We start from the raw sequence: 21,937 nt of genomic DNA, 5'->3' as shown, positions 1-21,937 counted from the left end.
CGAGCACAAACCGTCTGGATTACGAGTTTTCCGGACTGCTGAATTTCGTGGACTTTGTGAATAAATTTGTCGAGAACGCGATATTTCCCTTGATTACATACACTTGGAAACGTTTAATTGACAACTCATCAATGATTTGGTATGTTTTTGTGAATATCAATTTTACATGTTTCTTTTTTTTATTATTGTTTTGGTTTACGTTTCATTCCTTCTACAATTTTAAATAAACGAAATTTAAAGAGGAACATCATTTAGGGTTAGGACTAGTCATGGTGACCTTCAAACAGTACACATGAGCTACGTCCCGCTACTGTACATTTACGTAATCATTACCCTACAGAATGTAAAAGTGGCACAAAGGTGTTTTGTGATGTTTACTCCAGATCAATAATAATCTTATCTTGGTTGCGTATGTTTTTATGGACTCGTTCTAACTACGGAATAGCATTTGTTGATACCCTAGTTATCAGTTGCTTAAGGTTTGAAACAAAAACAGGGCCAGTCTATAATCCGTTCATTAAAATCGAAGTAGTGAAAAACAAAGTACCGTTACAAAAACTGAGCTGCACAGGTAAATGCCTGGGGCCAAGACCTCGCAGCGGTTGCTTTGACAATGTGTAAGCGGGCAAGCTGATCAGTTGTCGACACGGATGACTGACCCGAACTTCTCTCCACGTTGTTGAAAATCTTCCGGATTAAAATTGGAAGTAAGAAATGTGTGATTTCATAGTGATCAATAAAATCTGAAATCTGTAAATGTTTAAAATAAATGCTTAAAACGTCAATAAATTAAATGAGCTTGGACCTAGACAGTCGTGAATAGTATATACTAGCTGTCCAATCGGAGAGTAATATACTGTACAATGCATGCAGCATTTGTTAATTGACATCTGCATTTTCTGAAAACGGAATCTTATCTTTTTTATTATGAATCAAAGTAACCTGTTCACGTTATGGGTCATGTGGCTCTTTTAAACTAATAACTTTCCTTTAAATCAATGAACATTATTATTGTTTAAAACTCGATTGATAAAATGACTGATAAAATAAATGAAAAAAGACCATGTTTGATAGACAAAAAAAGACTATTGGTATTGGCAACAAACTAAGGCAGACTAGAGCTACAAGTTGGATTAGAGACTACACTTTATTATATTTGTGCACAGAGTCGTGAAGATCGGCCTACCACCACTTCTTCTATACCCGGAGGCATAAGTGAAAATTGGTCATCAGGTGTGTCAATCGGAACACCTGGTGAGGTCACTCTGCATTTCAATTAAATAGGTTATCCACAGGGGTCTATTTACAGCATTGATTTCAGTAAGTTTTTAATGATGTTTTTCTTAGCCAAAATTTGAAGAAAAAAAAAAGATATTTCAAAGTGAAGTTAGCAATGCAGATATAACCATTTATGCAGATTTCATTATAGGGAAGTTATTTCAATGTTTAATTAAATCATTATTCAAATTATTACAGCCTATAACTAAAAGGTTTAAATTAAAGTTTAAATATCCTTTTATATGGATTTGCGTTAATAATTTTGTTATAATAAAGAAACGATACTGGGCCTTGCATGAACTTACCCTGATTGTCAACACAAAAAAGTATAAATCAGTATTATCAGTTTTATGAACAGTAAGTGTGTATCATGGTCTACCTATTTTTCCTGTGAAGTTGCGTGTACAATAAATCCCAATACCCAGTTAAGAGGCGGAGCTTAGTTGTCCAATAACTTCACATACTAGGAAGTTGTTGTACATCAAAGTGTTCACTAACTCCCCAAATTTGGATGTTATTGGCTACCGAAGGTATACAGCAACGTATACAGTCAAAAACTCACAGAACCATTAGTTTATTTCCGTAATTTTCAACTTTAATGAAACAAAAACTTCAAGGCATACAATCATTTCCAATTTGTCTATGCAAAAAGTCAAGGTAAGTTCTATTTAATGTAATTATTAAACTTCAGTGTCCTCATGTCAATCCGATCACAGAAAATTAAAGCTGAAGACGGTGTCCTCTATATATACAGTGAAACCTCACCTTACGACCACCCCGCTATTACGGGCACTTTTTTCAGTCCCGATTTTTTCTCTCTATATCTTTGTATTGGTCGCTTCACTATTACGACCACCCCGCTATTCCGTATTATGACCACCTTGTGCAGTCCCGACGACCACTAATTAACGTTAATTACCCCCACAATTATGACCAGTTGGTCGTGTCTAAAAATTTACCTGGTGTACCGAGCCGTGAACAGCTTACGGTAATTCGTGTCAAACTGGCCATTTGCGTGTGTATACGTAATTATCGATCTTTTGTTTACTGACCAGTGTATCCACAGGTGAGTAGAATGGCTATTAATCTCTTAGAAAACTTTGCACTGACCGGAAGGTAAAATAAACATCCAGTCTTTCATTGTTCGTAACAAGCCAGCATGTGCCGGATTTTGGTTTTACCGTTACGTGTGATCGCCCTTCCTAGGTGGCGCTGTGACGGATGAATACACAAGTGATCAGATTATCTAAGCCTATCTGGGCTTGAACATTGTAATAACCGTACATTTTTTTTTTTTTTATTAATCATGGTATTAAAATAATTATGTGGCTGTTGGTCGTTTTAAGACCCAATTACATACAGGTGAGTAAAATAAACATTGTAACGTTTGATTTTTTTTCTGGTCAAGCGCAAGTGTTTACAGCGATCTCGATGTTTTTGTATCAATGCCGAATAGGGTCTGTAGTACATAGGTGTTTTTAAAACTTGAAAAAAAACATGTTTGTTTACAAATATTATGTATACGATTCCCTGTTCACAAATTTAACATAACGCGTAACAGTTGTCCAGTTCGCCGCATTTGTACAATAGTGTAAGTTGTGTGTAATTTCCTTTCACTTTCACATGTTGTTTTGGTTTGTTTACACCGACGACCTGACTTCCATAACAAATGGGGGTTCCTCCGAGAAGTCTCCTGTATATACATCATTGTACATATCAAAGTACTCCGGAATACATCGGTCACCTGCAAGTCAGTGGGGGAAAACAAGTTATTACTAGATGTTATCCTATGATAAAGACATGGTAGGATGGGCTAACAAGTTGTCGTATTCGACATGGTTTAGAAAGGTTTTAAAAAAAGATTCTCGAAATATCAGACATAACTCGCATCTCGAAAAAAAAAACAATCGAATATATTCTCATAGAATTCAAGTTTTTTAATGACAAAACATTATAGAAAAATGAATTTACTTGAAATCAAGTAACTTTTGAAATCATTAAATCATAATCGATCTAGGTCAAATTGATTTAAATAAACTACATGTTCATGCTGAATCAATAGGGCCACAGCACAGGGACTCGTTTTGGGGTTTTCGAGCAATATATTTTTTATTCATTGATTACTCCTTTTTTTAACGAGATTTCAGAATGTGTATGATTATTTGCTAAATATTTAGTGTCGTGCTAATCCCGACGTCCCTATGTACCATCCAAATAGATAATTTTTTAAATCGGGTTTGAAGAATTATTTGATTTTCATCTTTACCGTTATCTCATTTATTTAAGAAATAACTTACCTTCTAGGTTGTAATAATGTCTGTTCTTGCTGGTAATTTGGTGTATTCCAGTCCTCCTAAATATGTTTTGCATCCCCTTCCCGTTAACTCCCGACAGGTGTCAGCGACATGTCGGAAATCCCATCAAAAACTTTCACTTCGTTTTCTATATCCTTGAATGCTTGAGATAACACAATGTCGTCAAAATCATCCCCTTGTAATGAAAGGAAATCCCTGTACTTTAAACTGACCATTAAGCTAGCTGAAGGGGTTGACATCCTGCTGCTTACCGCTTACAAAGTCGGGTGCGCATTGAACTACATGTAACTGATATTGTTTTTGGCGGGAAATGTACTCCTAATTGATCGTTGATTGCTTTTGGCGGGGAATTCACTCAGAAACCCGAGATAATTCTGATTGGTTTTTAGAAGTTTAATGACAGCCGATGGACGGGCCATGACACAAGCCATTTTATTGAATGTCCTAGACTCGTGTACACTTGATATTTCGGTGGGCGTTACTCGTTCGCTACGCGAACTCGTAACCGCCCACCGAAATATCTCGTGATACACTCGTCTAGTCATTCAATTACTATAACTTAAGCAACCGTTTTATAGTGACGATTTGTCTGCCTCCCCCTTGGGCGGTTTTTATAGAGATTTAAGGCGGTCGCCGATAACAGTACACACGATAGTCAACAATTCATCTACCCGCTCGCTCAAGCGGAACTAATCTACGTTTAGAAATGAAACAGTCGCCGGTCAGTGCTGTCTATTAAATCGGATAAAACGTCAATTCTACCATGTTTGCTAAGCACTGTTTCACTTCAAATGACTAGATTTTGTACAGTTGTTATTGTTACAGGATAAATATAATTCATGGTCAGTGTCTTAAAATATACCCACTTTTGTCTTTCTGTCCCGATAACTCGGATAACTCGAAGATTTCTCGTGGTTCCACTGCATTCGAAAATTCAAATTAAAGTACATGTTGGGCATATTACAGGTAAAATACTGCATACTGGTCTTCTATACATGCATACATATACATGTCTATATATATATATATAACAAAACAACACAGCATCAATGTTTTATATATTTTATTAAAAACTACATTAAATCACTACTACATTTAGTTTATGGGACTTACTTTGGTATGCCATTGTTTTCAATCTCTTCATCTGTCCATCATGTACGTTCACTTGTCCAGATATCTGCTTCAATGGTTTTCGTTTCAAATTTTGTAATGAGAATGACAAATTGAAAAATAGAATTATAGTTATGTAACTTTATAAACAATATGGTTTTACGTTATTACGGACTAAAGCTACCAACACTTGGACATCATTACGTCGAATGTGACTTTCCCGCATACAGCGCTGTATTCATTCAGGCCGGATAATTTCCGCGTCACGATCGACACTACAACAAGAAAGCGTCTCTACTAAAAAAAATACTAACCAAAGTTTACAGTAGAAGATTTGGAGACATGACACTACCAATGTCATTCGACGCAGGAACGGCACACATCTGACAGTAACGATGGAGTTCGCCTTCTCAAAAAGTATAGAAAATGCAATCCAGACGATGAGGCAGAGATAGGTATTATCATAAAAAGGCCACCCACCCACCACAGCCCTTTTAAGGGCCACGCAGTCTCCTTAAAAAGCACTAGTGTTTACTCGGGGAAAAAAATCCCGCAAAATTCATTGCAATAAATACATCGGCATTCTATATTGCGCAGAATACGGACGTTTGTAGTACCACTACTAATAATAGATTACGTAATTATGACTTTCAGCAATGCATTTGGGCACTTTCTAATATAATGCTAATTATAAGGAATCAATCTCAATAGCCTTTGAGGTCATTTTACCTACTATCTTCAATGTTACACAAACATCAAAAACGTCACATAATCTATTCGTAATATATCTTTTTTTTTATTTTAACCAACCTTAAGTCATAGTGATCTGAATAAACAATGCGAATCTTTTAAAAAATGTCTTCATTTTAAATCTGTATTTATACTCAAATAAAATCAATTAAGTGTGTTTTTTTGCCCGAAATGAGCATGGCTGTCGATGGGTAGTACACTAAAACAAACAAATTTCAGATACAAGTGTTTAATCGGTAAAATTTTGAAATTCTTTAAAGTTCTTTGTAATTATCACAATTTTTTATTGCATAGAACATAGTAAGATTGTATAGCTTTACGCCATGTATCATTGTTATCATGTATATATATGTGATCTCTTGTTACACACGTTAGTGTGTCAGAGTGATATCAATAAAACCTTGAAACCTTGTAAACCAGCCTACAAATATCAATCTATACGAGATGAACCCTTGGCTGTAAAATACATCTTAGTGGTAATTCGTTGTAGTTTACAAATCAGACTTGAAAAGGCAAATATTAGATATGTTTATCAATATCATGTGGCTGTAACTACTGCTGCAAAGATACGCTTCCTCCACGATGGCTACGATACGTAGATACTTGTCTCACGGTACGATACGTATCATTTGTAGGGTGCCCCATTAGTTTATCCTGTCGGGGTCTTGAAAGTGTGGAGAGCTCCGGGATTTACGCAGGATAAGCATGATTGGTGTACGCCGTACGATCTGTAGCAAAAATACGCCTTTAATGCAGCAGCGAGAAACATTATTCAGGTTAGGAAATAACCTAGATCTGTGAGTCGTCATCAGCCAATCAAAATACAGGATTCCTGACAGTAGATCGGGAACACTTCGCCTCGACAATTTTGATTCTGAAACGATTTAAAATGAATTTAAACCGCCTGTTTTGAACACGGATCCAGAAAAGTTTCTATATAAATCAAACTTAAATGGGCGATACAAATTACCGCGCAGAAAATCGGAGACGGCCCGAATCATGAGCGTACCGTGATGCGAGATAAAAAATACCGTGAACCGAACCGTGCCATTTAAAATAAGAAAGGTAAGGCAAATATCGGATACGTTTATTAATAGCATGGTTGTTACAGCTTTTTTTTTATTTTAGGATTTCATTCCATGTAAAGCCCGATTACGCGACATGCAGTGGTGGTCGGCCGCGTTGTCAATCGTACACGTGTGTCGATAACGAGCTGGTCGGCCGTATGCTGCCAGCTAGCCGTCTCGCCGCTGCACAGGTAAATCCTGGCAGCACTCGGGCGTGACGGGAAAATGGCAATTTCCTCGGACCAAAATGGCAATTTACTCGGACAGGAGGCATTTTTTAAGGACAATGTCATTTTCCTGAATAAAAAGCGATTCTTCCGAACTTGATGGCATAAACCTCGCCCCGAAGATAATTTTTCAAGAAAATGTTAATAAATGCCTTTCGGGCGAGGAAAATGCCATTTTTGTATTCCCCAGTGTAACCTCCCTCTGGTCTCTCCAGTCCAGATGTTAAGTCAGTCTGTATGTTGTCAGGTTTTAACCTCCCTCTGGTCTCTCCAGTCCAGATTTTAAGTCAGTCTGTATGTGGACAGGTTATAACCTCCATTCCAGTCTCTCCAGTCCAGATGTTAAGTCAGTCTGTATGTTGTCAGGTTATAACCTCCACTCCAGTCTCTCCAGTCCAGATGTTAAGTCAGTCTGTTTGTTGTCAGGTTTTAACCTCCACTCCGGTCTCTCCAGTCCAGATTTTAAGTCAGTCTGTGTGGTGTCGGGTTATAACCTCCACTCCGGTCTCTCCAGTCCAGATTTTAAGTCAGTCTGTATGTGGGCAGGTTATAACCTCCACTCTGATCTCTCCAGTCCAGATTTTAAGTCAGTGTGTATGGTGTCAGGTTATAACCTCCATTCTGATCTCTCCAGTCCAGATTTTAAGTCAGTCTATATGTGGGCAGGTTATAACCTCCATTCCAGTCTCTCCAGTCCAGATTTTTAGTCAGTCTGTATGTTGTCAGGTTATAACCTCCCTCTGGTCTCTCCAGTCCAGATTTTAAGTCAGTCTGTATGTTGTCAGGTTATAACCTCCACTCTGATCTCTCCAGTCCAGATTTTAAGTCAGTCTGTATGGTGTCAGGTTATAACATCCACTCAGTCTCTCCAGTCCAGATTTTAAGTCAGTCTGTATGGTGTCAGGTTATAACCTCCACTCTGGTCTCTCCAGTCCAGATTTTTTAGTCAGTCTGTATGGTGTCAGGTTATAACCTCCACTCTGGTCTCTCCAGTCCAGATGTTAAGTCAGTCTGTATGTTGTCAGGTTATAACCTCCACTCTGGTCTCTCCAGTCCACTTTAAGTCAGTCTGTATATATGGCAGCAGAATTGTTATAACCTGTCACAACACATTTGTTCAATTTCATATTCTGGTTTAGATATTATTGATTCTTTTCTTCAAGCCTGTATAAAAAGTGAATATAAAACTCTACCACATATGAAAGTTCATGATTAATATATATCCTACATCTAACTTTAACAAATTATTTAACAAATTTTTATCCACTGCAAGTAATTTTTTTATCAAATAATCAATAATGTAATATCAAATAAATGTCTTCCTTAAGGAAGGATCCTTCCTGTAATTATCTCCCCTAAGTAACTTACAATTATCTCCCTTGGGTAGCAATCATGATCATTTCTGTGCTTGTTGGCTGTGGAACACACTGTTAACAAGCCAAGAGAAGATCCAAGGGAGTTGGGTGGGCCCTGATCCTTCCATTATGTACAGTGGCCTTGTTAATATTCTTCATTGAATGTAACGTGGTCTTGTCATGCAAATTTTAGTGACAAAGTGTTGGAGCCATCAAAGGCATTCCGATGAATAGGGATTAACTGTTGTGAATGAACAAACAGGAGGGTTCAATGATCCTCTGCCACAATAGAGAGGGTAAGGGAAGTCTAAATTTCTACTTTGGCTGTATGATGTTCCGACTTCTGTAACATAAATTATCTAGCTTCCATATCAGTGGACTTTGTATTGAGACTAATGTATTCTATAATTATTGTGTGAAGAGGAAATGAACCAAGTTTGTAGTTGTGGAGTATTAAATTACTGGTAAAATTAACTCCAACATATTACTGGGCCTGAGTGTGCTAGCCTTTTAGGATCCTTGCTAACACATAAATATGACACCAATCGTGATTTTTTTACTGTCATTTTACTGTCTGTTTTTTATACTGAGAAGTAAAATTAAAATTCATGCACTATTAACATTTTCTAATTTCCATATTTAATAGAAAAAAAAATCAATAAGAGGAATAGGCTGATTATACAATGTGTGTAAATCATTATATAATTATGTTGTACAAAAAAAGTTGACTCTTTATATCATGTTAAATTTGTGGTATATAAAGCATGATATCATTCTATGATGATCAATGACAGCTGCTGCGGCTTCTTCTTCTTCTTCTTCTTCTTCTTTATAAGAACAGACTCTTCAAAGAGCTCTCATAATTGTTATTGCCAAGTAGTTAGAATTTAAAAGTAAAGACCGTTTGTAAAGTGAAAACATTTTTATGATTAAAAGTAATTACTGAAAACTAATTAAAAAGATGGCCAGATACATATGTTTTGTGTGAGAAGTTTGTTCAGAGCTGTTTAACCTCTGTAATTAACCTTGATGCACTAGCTTTAGGGTGTAGCTACACTACAATCAAGTCATCCAAATTATCCCCAGCTTGTATTGGCAGTAAGAATCAGAATTGAAAATCAATTGTGGAAAATAATGTAAATTGCTCTTGTGTTCAGTGGAAGTGTGTTCATCGCAGACTCCTTGATTATACAGGGCTCTCACAGTCTGGGAGATGTGCGGTGTTAGTGGGAGCAAAAGTCATCACAGGCTGAGAGATTTGTACATGTTTTGTTATAGTGGGAGCAAGCTTTAAGAGACTGGAAGATGGTGAGAGCAATAGACATCACAGACTGGGAGATGTGTGATGTTGGTGAGAGCAATAGACATCACATGAACAGACTGTGACATTATGTGTGATGTTGGTGATAGTAAGGGACATCACAGCTTGGGACATTGTTTGTAATGTGGGCGAGAATAAAGGACATCACAAGCTGTGACATTATGTGTGATGTCAGTGATATTAAGGGACATCACAGACTGTGACATTATGTGTGATGTCGGTGAGAATAAAGGACATCACAGGCTATGACATTATGTGTGATGTCGGTGATAGTAAGGGACATCACAGGCTGTGACATTATGTGTGATGTCGGTGATAGTAAGGGATATCACAGACTGTGACATTATGTGTGATGTCGGTGATAGTAAGGGACATTACAGCCTCGGACATTATGTGTGATGTCGGTGATAGTAAGGGACATCACAGCCTCGGACATTATGTGTGATGTGGGCGAGAATAAAGGACATCACAGGCTGTGACAGTATGTGTGATGTCGGTGATAGTAAGGGACATCACAGGCCGTGACATTATGTGTGATGTCGGTGATAGTAAGGGACATCATGATCACAGACTGTGACATTATGTGTGACGTCAGTGATAGTAAGGGACATCACAGGCCGTGACATTATGTGTGATGTCGGTGATAGTAAGCTTAAGGGACATCATGATCACAGACTGTGACATTATGTGTGATGTCGGTGATTGTAAGGGACATCACAGGCCATGACATTATGAGTGATGTCGGTGATATTAAGGGACATCACAGGCCGTGACATTATGTGTGATGTCGGTGATAGTAAGGGACATCACAGCCTGGGACAGTATGTGTGATGTCGGTGATAGTAAGGGACATCACAGCCTGGGACAGTATGTGTGATGTCGGTGATAGTAAGGGACATCATGATCACAGACTGTGACATTATGTGTGATGTCGGTGATAGTAAGGGACATCACAGACTGTGACATTATGTGTGATGTCGGTGATAGTAAGGGACATCACAGACTGTGACATTATGTGTGATGTCGGTGATAGTAAGGGACATCATGATCACAGACTGTGACATTATTTGTGATGTCGGTGATAGTAAGGGACAACACAGACTGTGACATTATGTGTGATGTCGGTGATAGTAAGGGACATCACAGACTGTGACATTATGTGTGATGTCGGTGATAGTAAGGGACATCGTGATCACAGACTATGACATTATGTGTGATGTCGGTGATAGTAAGGGACATCACAGACTGACATTATGTGTGATGTCGGTGATAGTAAGGGACATCACAGCCTGGGACATTATGTGTGATGTCGGTGATAGTAAGGGACATCACAGACTGTGACATTATGTATGATGTCGGTGATAGTAAGGGACATCACAGGCTGTGACATTATGTGTGATGTCGGTGATAGTAAGGGACATCACAGCTTGGGACATTATGTGTGATGTCGGTGATAGTTAAGGGACATCACAGCCTGGGACATTATGTGTGATGTCGGTGATAGTAAGGGACATCACAGACTGTGACATGTGTGATGTCGGTGATAGTAAGGGACATCACAGGCTGTGACATTATGTGTGATGTCCGTGATAGTAAGGGACATCACAGGCTGTGACATTATGTGTGATGTTGGTGATAGTAAGGGACATCACAGACTGTGACATTATGTGTGATGTCGGTGATAGTAAGGGACATCACAGACTGACATTATGTGTGATGTCGGTGATAGTAAGGGACATCAGAGGCCGTGACATTATGTGTGATGTCGGTGATAGTAAGGGACATCACAGCTTGGGACATTATGTGTGATGTCGGTGATAGTAAGGGACATCACAGCTTGGGACATTATGTGTGATGTCGGTGATAGTTAAGGGACATCACAGCCTGGGACATTATGTGTGATGTCGGTGATAGTTAAGGGACATCACACCCTGGGACATTATGTGTGATGTCGGTGATAGTAAGGGACATCACAGGCTGTGACATTATGTGTGATGTCGGTGATAGTAAGGGACATCACAGCCTGGGACATTATGTGTGATGTCGGTGATAGTTAAGGGACATCACACCCTGGGACATTATGTGTGATGTCGGTGATAGTTAAGGGACATCATAGCAAGGGAATCAGATGTGTAATGTGTACACTTATATATATATATATACAATATATATATAAAGGGAACGAAGTTCAAATCAGCCACAATCTACAGGGAATTTAATAAAACTGCATCAACTCACTTTCTTTTAAACAACAATTAAACAAGTGATGTGATGATGCTTGTTAATCAATTCAATGACACTATCAGACTACGATCAGTTAGTTTTCCCCTCCATGTGTTTAATAGTGTATAATTAAAACTTTAGCTGAAAATAAAACCCTGAAGGAGAAAAACATCTGTAGTATAGCAATAATAGATCACAATCTAACTTCATTGGGCGTCATATGGCAAATATATACACTGTATAAAAATATTGGCAGTAAGGTTTGAGTATTGATTACTATGAGACAGATAACTAGTTGATAAAGAATTGTGTAATTATATGGTGTTAAAACTTTATTGTCCCTTATATCAGCTAATCATCACTTATCAATAGTTCCAATTTTGATGTTATTGTTGCCATTTTTTGTATGGATTCTTCTAATGACATTTCCCAAGGAAGTATGCATGACTGACTGACAGATGTCATCAACTTACAGCTGGTATGAAGATTTAATGACTGTACGATTGATCTAATTAGGAAATGGAAAACATGTACACACATGTAACACAGGATGAGACTGACTGACATGAGGATATTTCATACGATATGTCTTTAGTTCACAGAAACCTCACCAGTAATCCTAAGTAATTGTAGTTTGTATGCCTAGTCCTGTTCATCACTGCTTGTCTTCCTTGGGATGATTTATCTATGACAAGTTGACCAATTATGTTGATCTTTGTAGGCTTTGTTATTAATTACTGGTCACATCCTGATAATAATAGGATGCCTGTTATTAATTACTGGTAACATCCTGATTAAAAAAGGACGCCTTTCCTCTGTTCCTGGAAATGAACTGATTTATTAGGTTCTTCTTTTCTTTGCAATTTTTTTCTATAATTTTAATTTCACTTTTATAGGATTGCTGATAAAAATGATATTCTGTGATGGCTCTGGTGGTTTTATCCTAAGGAATATGTCTGCCCTCCCACCTGATGGTTATACCCTAAGGAATATGTCTGCCCTCCCACCTGGTGGTTATATCCTAAGGAATATGTCTGCCCTCCCACCTGGTGGTTATATCCTAAGGAATATGTCTGCCCTCCCACCTGGTGGTTATATCCTAAGGAATATGTCTGCCCTCCCACCTGGTGGTTATATCCTAAGGAATATGTCTGCCCTCCCACCTGGTGGTTATATCCTAAGGAATATGTCTGCCCTCCCACCCAGTGGTTATATCCTAAGGAATATGTCTGCCCTCCCACCTGGTGGTTATATCCTAAGGAATATGTCTGCCCTCCAACCTGGTGGTTATATCCTAAGGAATATGTCTGCCCTCCCACCTAGTGGTTATATCCTAAGGAATATGTCTGCCCTCCCACCTGGTGGTTATACCCTAAGGAATATGTCTGCCCTCCCACCTGGTGGTTATATCCTAAGGAATATATCTGCCCTCCCACCTGGTGGTTATATCCTAAGGAATATGTCTGCCCTCCCACCTGGTGGTTATATCCTACTGCCCTCCCACCTGGTGGTTATACCCTAAGGAATATGTCTGCCCTCCCACCTGGTGGTTATATCCTAAGGAATATGTCTGCCCTCCCACCTGGTGGTTATATCCTACTGCCCTCCCACCTGGTGGTTATATCCTAAGGAATATGTCTGCCCTCCCACCTGGTGGTTATATCCTAAGGAATATGCCTGCCCTCCCACCTGATGTATATTATAGCTATCATACTCAGTTTTGTGTGATAATAATAAGATGAGGTTCTTTACCCATCAACCTAGTCATTTTCTCCCTGTTTATCAGTCAATCTCTGAGATAAGAATATGTGTGTACCAGTTAACCCTGATGTTGTCTGACATGGTATCACATAGTGTATCATCAAGGGGTTTAATGTATTGATAGCATCAGATCAGTTACACCAGTAAATGTTTAAAACTTCAGAACAACAGAGTATAATTCAGATAGTAGCAGATATTGTAAATTATGCAAAAGATGGACAGGAAACCACCCCTGACAGGAAACCACCCCTACCTTTTATAGAGACCCCTGACAGGAAACCACCCCTACCTTTGATGGAGACCCCTGACAGGAAACCACCCCTACCTTGGATAGAGACCCCTGACAGGAAACCACCCCTACCTTGGATAGAGACCCCTGACAGGAATCACCCCTACCTTGGATAGAGACCCCTGACAGGAAACCACCCCTACCTTGGATAGAGACCCCTGACAGGAACCACCCCTACCTTGGATAGAGACCCCTGACAGGAAACCACCCCTACCTTGGATAGAGACCCCTGACAGGAAACCTCCCCTACCTTGGATAGAGACCCCTGACAGGAAACCACCCCTACCTTGGATAGAGACCCCTGACAGGAAACCGTCCCTACCTTGGATAGAGACCCCTGACAGGAAACCACCCCTACCTTGGATAGAGACCCCTGACAGGAAACCTCCCCTACCTTGGATAGAGACCCCTGACAGGAAACCACCCCTACCTTGGATAGAGACCCCTGACAGGAAACCATCCCTACCTTGGATAGAGACCCCTGACAGGAAACCACCCCTACCTTGGATAGAGACCCCTGACAGGAAACCACCCCTACCTTGGATAGAGTCATCTGACAGGAAACCATCCCTACCTTGGATAGAGACCCCTGACAGGAAACCACCCCTACCTTGGATAGAGACTCCTGACAGGAAACCACCCCTACCTTGGATAGAGACCCCTGACAGGAAACCACCCCTACCTTGGATAGAGTCATCTGACAGGAAACCACCCCTAACTTGGATAGAGACTCCTGACAGGAAACCACCCCTACCTTGGATAGAGACTCCTGACAGGAAACCACCCCTACCTTGGATAGAGACTCCTGACAGGAAACCACCCCTACCTTGGATAGAGACCCCTGACAGGAAACCACCCCTACCTTGGATAGAGACCCCTGACAGGAAACCACCCCTACCTTGGATAGAGACTCCTGACAGGAAACCATCCCTACCTTGGATAGAGACTCCTGACAGGAAACCACCCCTACCTTGGATAGAGACTCCTGACAGGAAACCACCCCTACCTTGGATAGAGACCCCTGACAGGAAACCACCCCTACCTTGGATAGAGACCCCTGACAGGAAACCACCCCTACCTTGGATAGAGACTCCTGACAGGAAACCACCCCTGAAACCATTCTGATCCAAGTCCAGATAAAAAGGAAACTTCAGATATATTTATTGTTTGGCTTATAGCATGTTTAAATAAGATAATTATATAAATTATAAAAGTTTTTTTCTTTTGCTTTGAAATTTTGGACCAGTCTCCTCATTTAAACTTCAAAAAGTAGGCTAGCATATACATTTCTTTGTATACAATGTAGCATGATTCAGAAAAAAATACCTTGGTAGCTTATGAACTGACATAAAGTAGACATATACAGGGCAAGGCTTGTTTCTGCTTAAAAAAATAATCTACCTATTTTTATTTTATTTTTTTTCTTAGAGTTAGAGCTTGCAGGTAAAACATTTCACATTTAAGTTTCCAATACATGAGATGTACAAGTGTTTGAACTTTAACGTGATCGTGAGTGTACATAGCAATCTGATTTTGAGTACAATTTAAAAGAACATGAAAAATAAGAATCTCAAAGGTCCTTGTGACAGGTTAAGTACACACTGAATTCAGTAATTTAACTACACCACAATCTCTTTGTTGGAAAAAATGTCATCCTCTATGTATATATTTATATACTGTATATATATATATTTACAGGCTGAACTGATCTCAGGTTTCAGGATCAAGGGAGTTTTTTACTTGATTGATAAGTCAAATAAAATTTCTCAAAAATAACCACTTTATAAAAACACAAACTGTTGTAAACCCAACATACAGATTTACTGGGGCGTTACATTTCACTAATATAAAGATAGATATAAGTGGGTGTGATCACTTATTCGTTATCTATGTTAATTTGGCTGAGATCTTTGTGGACTTATTGAACATACAGAGATTTCAGAAAGAAAATACATGCACAATTGATGTACAGTTTTCACTTGATGTGGGTTCATTTTAGCAAGTCCAAGTTAACCTTATATATAACATAAAACACCAAATTATCATTATTAACCCCACCCCATGGCTCTGATCAACTGACATATCTCTAGAAGAAAGTTATAGCATCAAATGTTTCCAGTATAGCAGAAAATTTATCTTAAAATACATCTTAAAATACGTCTAAAGGTAGAAATTTAAGACCATTGAATCTTTTATAAAGACTTGAAAAGTCCATGGCCAGTTCGAATTCCCACCAGTCTAATGTGTATAGTTTCGAATTCCTTGATCAGTGATAGTTAATATAGAGTGTCATTACACTAAACACAAGTTTGAGTATATTGGAGTTATATAATCTCAGAGATAGATATATTTATGATAGAAGCTAATATGATCGTGTATTTATTGAATGTCCTATTCATACCTGATAATAGTAGGTGTATTTAGGTATCACTTCCATGTCATGGTACAGTGATCAATTAATTTATCGTTTTCAAATGTTAGAGACTTTAGTTGGAGACTTTAGTCGATCCCATGGCTGTAATAAATCTGGTGTTGACTTTGTATGGTGTTTGACTTTCAGGTCAACAGAAACTTAGTGTTATAATATATATATATCGACTTCAAGGTATTCAGAAAATTCTTTGTCCAAGTTTTAAATGCCATATGTATACAAAGAGAAAGTTGTCTATCAGGACAGCTGTTCTATCATTATGTATATATATCTATTTATAGTGTGGGTTCTCGATGATGATATTGAAAAGTGTGAAAACACTCCTTTAAAATATCACGCAAGTATTTTTTTATACAGGCCTATTGGGCCTCTTGTTTTATACAGGCAGAAAGAGAATTTCAGATGATTTCTACAGACCACAGATATAGACATGTCTTGGTTATATCACATAACATGATAGATAAAGATAAACACAGTTACACAATATAATGACATGATAGATAAACACAGTTACACAATATAATGACATGATAGATAAACACAGTTACACAATATAATGACATAACATGATAGATAAACACAGTTACACAATATAATCACATGATAGATAAATATAAACACAGTTACGCGCGCGTATATATACACAATATAATGACATAACATGATAGATAAACACAGTTACACAATATAATCAGAAAGTTTGACAGTCCATGATCATATAGACATAAAAATTGCGGTGAATTAACTGTAACTTTTCAAATTTCAATAAAAACAAAAACTGGACGCAGCATCATACAATGCCTTATCAATCTACCCAGTACAAGGTAGGATTCAGTGATCATATTCCAAGAGAAAATCATTATATTCTGTTAGAAAATGGTCAGGTTACATGTACAATGATGTAACACAGGGGTTACAAGTTCTGTGGTTGATTTTGAATCCTTATATATCCTGTACATCAGATTAAGTTTGTATAAATACAGATGTAAAAACACAAAATAGTTATGTATATGTAAATACAACATCATTCTGTACACGGCTATGTAAATACGACATCATTGTGTAACGGCTATGTAAATACGACATCATTCTGTACACGGCTATGTAAATGCTATGTAAATACGACATCATTCTGTACACGGCTATGTAAATATGACATCATTCTGTACACGGCTATGTAAATACGACATCATTCTGTACATGGCTATGTAAATACGACATCATTCTGTACACGGCTATGTAAATACGACATCATTCTGTACACGGCTATGTAAATACGACATCATTCTGTACACGGCTATGTAAATACGACATCATTCTGTACACGGCTATGTAAATACGACATCATTCTGTACACGGCTGGTGGCATGGAATGTAGCAGCAATAGCATCCAATATAGGACAACTATATACTGTAACAGATTTGACAAGGTCTCTGTACAACCACCATATACAGGCGTAGATGTGGTCAATGTATTTGATTGTCCAGGAGGTAGCTGGTCTCTGTAGACATATAGGAGTCATATATACAGGCATACATGTGGTCAATGTATTCTTAGTCTGATTGTAAATGAGGTACAATTCTCTGTAGATACAGCACCATATATAGGCATACATACCAGTCTCTGTAGACAATCTGACGTAAGATCTTATACAGCCGTCATATACAGGCCTACATGTGGTCAACAATAGCCAGGTATATAGTACCAGTCTCTGTAGACAATTTGACCTAAGATCTTATACAGCCGTCATATACAGGCCTACATGTGGTCAACAATGGCCAGGTATATAGTACCAGTCTCTGTAGACAATCTGACCTAAGATCTTATACAGCCGTCATATACAGGCGTCATGTGGTCAACAATGGCCAGGTATATAGTAGTTAGTACCAGTCTCTGTAGACAATCTGACGTAAGATCTAAGATCATATACAGGCCTACATATGGTCTATGTATCCTTAATTTGATTTCCAGGTACCAGTCTCTGAAGACAATCTATACAACACCCATATATGGGCTGCTAGTGGTGGTCGTTAGTTTGATATCTATCAAAATCTAGTTGTGTAGTCGGAATAGTCTCTTTTATTGGCCGACGAGAAGTCTAGCACATTGGAGATTTGCCTGGTAAACAAGTTTTGTATCCTGATGTATCTTTGCTGGAGAAAATATGTTTTGATCCATGTAACATGACAGTGAAATGATAGAGAACTGTATTGTTAAAAAATACATTCATGTATAATAATATGTATTTATCACAAACAAGATCATATTCATTCTCTCTAACCTAACCTAATTAAAAAACTATAAATCTCAACATAGCGATGGACTATACACACACAGATAATTATGAAACACCATTACCAATTTAACGAGGAAAACTGCTCTTTGACTATTAATACCCAGTATTTCCCGTTAAGTGGAGTTTAGTACTTTCAGTTGTAGGGTGTGTATATGTATTAAGGACTAAATAAATAAATGTACTTTTACGTCAATGCCCATCAGATAGTCAGTGAATCACATAGCAGCAAGTGTAACTGAAGATACTGCTACACACCAGAAAGAATTTGGAATCTCACCCAAAAGAAAAATTGGTAATTTAAGATTATAGGAAGAAAGAAATCAATATGTCAGTTGACTGATAGGCAGATATGATATTGGATTTGTAAAGTGATACAGCGTAGAAGATGAAAACTTCAAATTATTTGAGAAATCAGATCTATCATATTATGGGTGCGGTAATCATGTATAAGTGATGGAGAGGGATCAGTGTTTTAGGAAGTGGTGAGATTGGGTGTTCCCTGGTGACTCGTCCTTCATTGTATAGACCCTCAAACACTGACAAGATCAATAACTGGGGGAAGTGATATCTACTCGATAGATTGTCTACTATAGTAGATAGGGAACAGATAAAGACATGTACATATTATTTACTAAACAGCCATTTCTGGAAAAAATGTTACAGTAAAACTAGTTTAAAATCAATTTTACAGAATCTGGGGAAATAGTTTATTTTATCTGAAAACTGTCCTAAAAATTGAATTTCAGAGAATATGCAAATATGTAAAAAGAAAATCTGATATCAATATTGACTATGATAAAAAAAAATTATAGCATTCATATCTTTGATTTGATGATTTTCAAATACAATGTTCTGAGAGCAATCTAATGTTAGCCTGTTTGAACTCTTCTCCTCCTGACCACTGAACATGGATTAAGTGTATGTGAAGCAGAACTAGATTTATACTACACTGAAATTATTATTACAAAGGGAGTTTGTCAATATATGTATGTCCCAATAGGTTTCATTACAAACCTAATCTGTTCCTGCTAATATTTGGCTTTTCCTGACAGGTGCCAATACGAACCTGAACTGTTCTGACTACAAAGGCAACATCATCCAGGATGGGAAAACATTCCAGCCGACCAAGGATATGTGTCAGACATGTCGGTGTGACAATGGATTCCCCATCATGTGTCAATCCGTTAAGTGTGCCCCGCCTACCACCCCCTGTAACTGGAAACCTCTCGTCGACCAGTGCTGCAAATTTGAGTGTCCAGATACAAATGTTATAGGAGGGGGAGATAACTCTATCAACAGCACCAAACCGGTAGATAATGAGGTGGATGGTAAGTACAGCAAATGTCAGGAGAGAGATTTGTTTGTGTCCTCATCAGCAGTTATAAGGCTTTATAATGAAGACAGGGAAAAGGGAAGTAACTCTATCAAGAGTTATGAACCTTTAGATAATAGTCGGGTAAGTACAGTTATCTAATTGTCAGAAGGGAAGTAACTCTATTATCAGAATATATCTGAAGTTAACAGTGTTGATTGTAAGTACAGTTATCTTATTGTCAGAAGGGAGGTAACTCCATTAACAGAATAAAACTGAAGTTAACGGTGTTGATGGTAAGTACAGTTATCTTAATGTCAGAAGGGAGGTAACTCTTTTAACAGATTAAACCTGTTTATACATAGATAGCGGTGTTGATGGTAAGTACAGTTATCTTAATGTCAGAAGGGAGGTAACTTTATTAACAAAATAAAATTAAAGATAACAGTGTTGATGGAAAGTCAGAAGGGAGATAACTCTGTTAATTAACAGAACAAACCTGAATATAAGATGGGAGATCCAATCACACTTCAGGATATTGGGCTGAATGTTACTGGCAATTCACTGGCATCAAGAAACGTCAGCAATGGAGTTGTATAATAAGTTAGAGCATCCAGTACTAGTTGACCCTTCATTTTTAGCAATTTTCAGAAGTCAAGTCACTAAGGGTCAGATCCCATTTTTGGGAATCCAATACATACTCTCTGGGGTCTACTGGTTACCCTGATGGGTGATGACAACCTCCCCTTCTCAATGGGATGCTTTATAGCTAGGTGATCATGTTTGGTTAATATATCCTTCATTTATACATCATCAAGTCCCAAGCATTAAACAAAATCTACTCGGCAAGTAGTGTTAAGTATTGATAGACGATGGTCGCCATGACACAGCAGGCGAGCAGGTAAGGAAAAAAATGGTGACAATTAGGAATTAGACACTGTGTGAGGTCTGGTGTAGATATTTAACAACTTGTTATTACAGTATTCTATGACCTTTTTCATCAAAATGTATACAAGCATATACAATTCTTACGCTTCAGTTGAGGATACACACAAACAGCATACGGTAGTAATCACAGATGGGGCTTGACACTTTAATTATTTTCCATTTAAATTTCTTTTCTTTTCTTTGCTGGAAAGATTTAGAAATAAATCACAATAACCTGTCTAATAAACAGTAAATCTAGTTTTCAGGGTGATCATAAACCACCCCAATTCCTTAGCTAGACACCTAGGCCTGTTTCAGGTAATATAATGAATATAAACATAAGAACAGAAGGTTAACAAGAAATAGTTACAGTATTGATTTAATTTTCTAACAATGTTACAAAATATCTATTGCAAATCAAGTACAATATTAACACGGGTACAACTACTGTAGTAAAACAGGTACAACTACTGTAATAAAACAGGTACAACTGCTGTAGTAAAACAGGTACAACTACTGCAGTAAAACAGGTATAACTACTGCAGTAAAACAGGTACAACTATGGTAGTAAAACAGGTACAACTTCTACAGTTAAACAGGTACAACTATGGTAGTAAAACAGGTACAACTACTGTAATAAAACAGGTACAACTACTGTAGTAAAACAGGTACAACTACTGCAGTAAAACAGGTACAACTACTGTAGTAAAACAGGTACAACTGCTGTAGTAAAACAGGTACAACTACTGTAGTAAAACAGGTACAACTACTGTAGTAAAACAGGTACAACTACTGTAGTAAAACAGGTACAACTACTGTAGTAAAACAGGTACAACTACTGCAGTAAAACAGGTACAACTACGGTAGTAAAACAGGTACAACTACGGTAGTAAAACAGGTACAACTACTGTAGTAAAACAGGTACAACTACTGTAGTAAAACAGGTACAACTGCTGTAGTAAAACAGGTACAACTACTGTAGTAAAACAGGTACAACTACTGTAGTAAAACAGGTACAACTACTGCAGTAAAACAGGTACAACTACAGTAGTAAAACAGGTACAACTACTGTAGTAAAACAGGTACAACTACTGTAGTAAAACAGGTACAACTACTACAGTAAAACAGGTACAACTATGGTAGTAAAACAGGTACAACTACTGCAGTAAAACAGGTACAACTACTGTAGTAAAACAGGTACAACTACTACAGTTAAACAGGTACAACTACTGTAGTAAAACAGGTACAACTACTGTAGTAAAACAGGTACAACT

At 37.9% G+C, this 21,937-nt stretch overlaps 1 protein-coding gene across 1 annotated transcript in view; it reads left to right on the top strand.

The window, feature by feature from the left end:
* Positions 1–21,937, top strand: part of LOC117333512 — a 57,604-nt gene that overhangs the window by 21,932 nt on the left and 13,735 nt on the right. The window contains exon 2 of the mRNA XM_033892834.1: positions 19,477–19,752. Within this exon, the coding sequence (XP_033748725.1) occupies positions 19,477–19,752 (276 nt within the window). The remainder of the gene's footprint in view (positions 1–19,476; positions 19,753–21,937) is intronic.

Source organism: Pecten maximus, chromosome 8 (assembly GCF_902652985.1).
Source record: "Pecten maximus chromosome 8, xPecMax1.1, whole genome shotgun sequence".
NCBI classification, from domain to species: Eukaryota; Metazoa; Mollusca; class Bivalvia; order Pectinida; family Pectinidae; genus Pecten; species Pecten maximus.
This window is presented reverse-complemented; position numbering and strand designations above follow the sequence as displayed.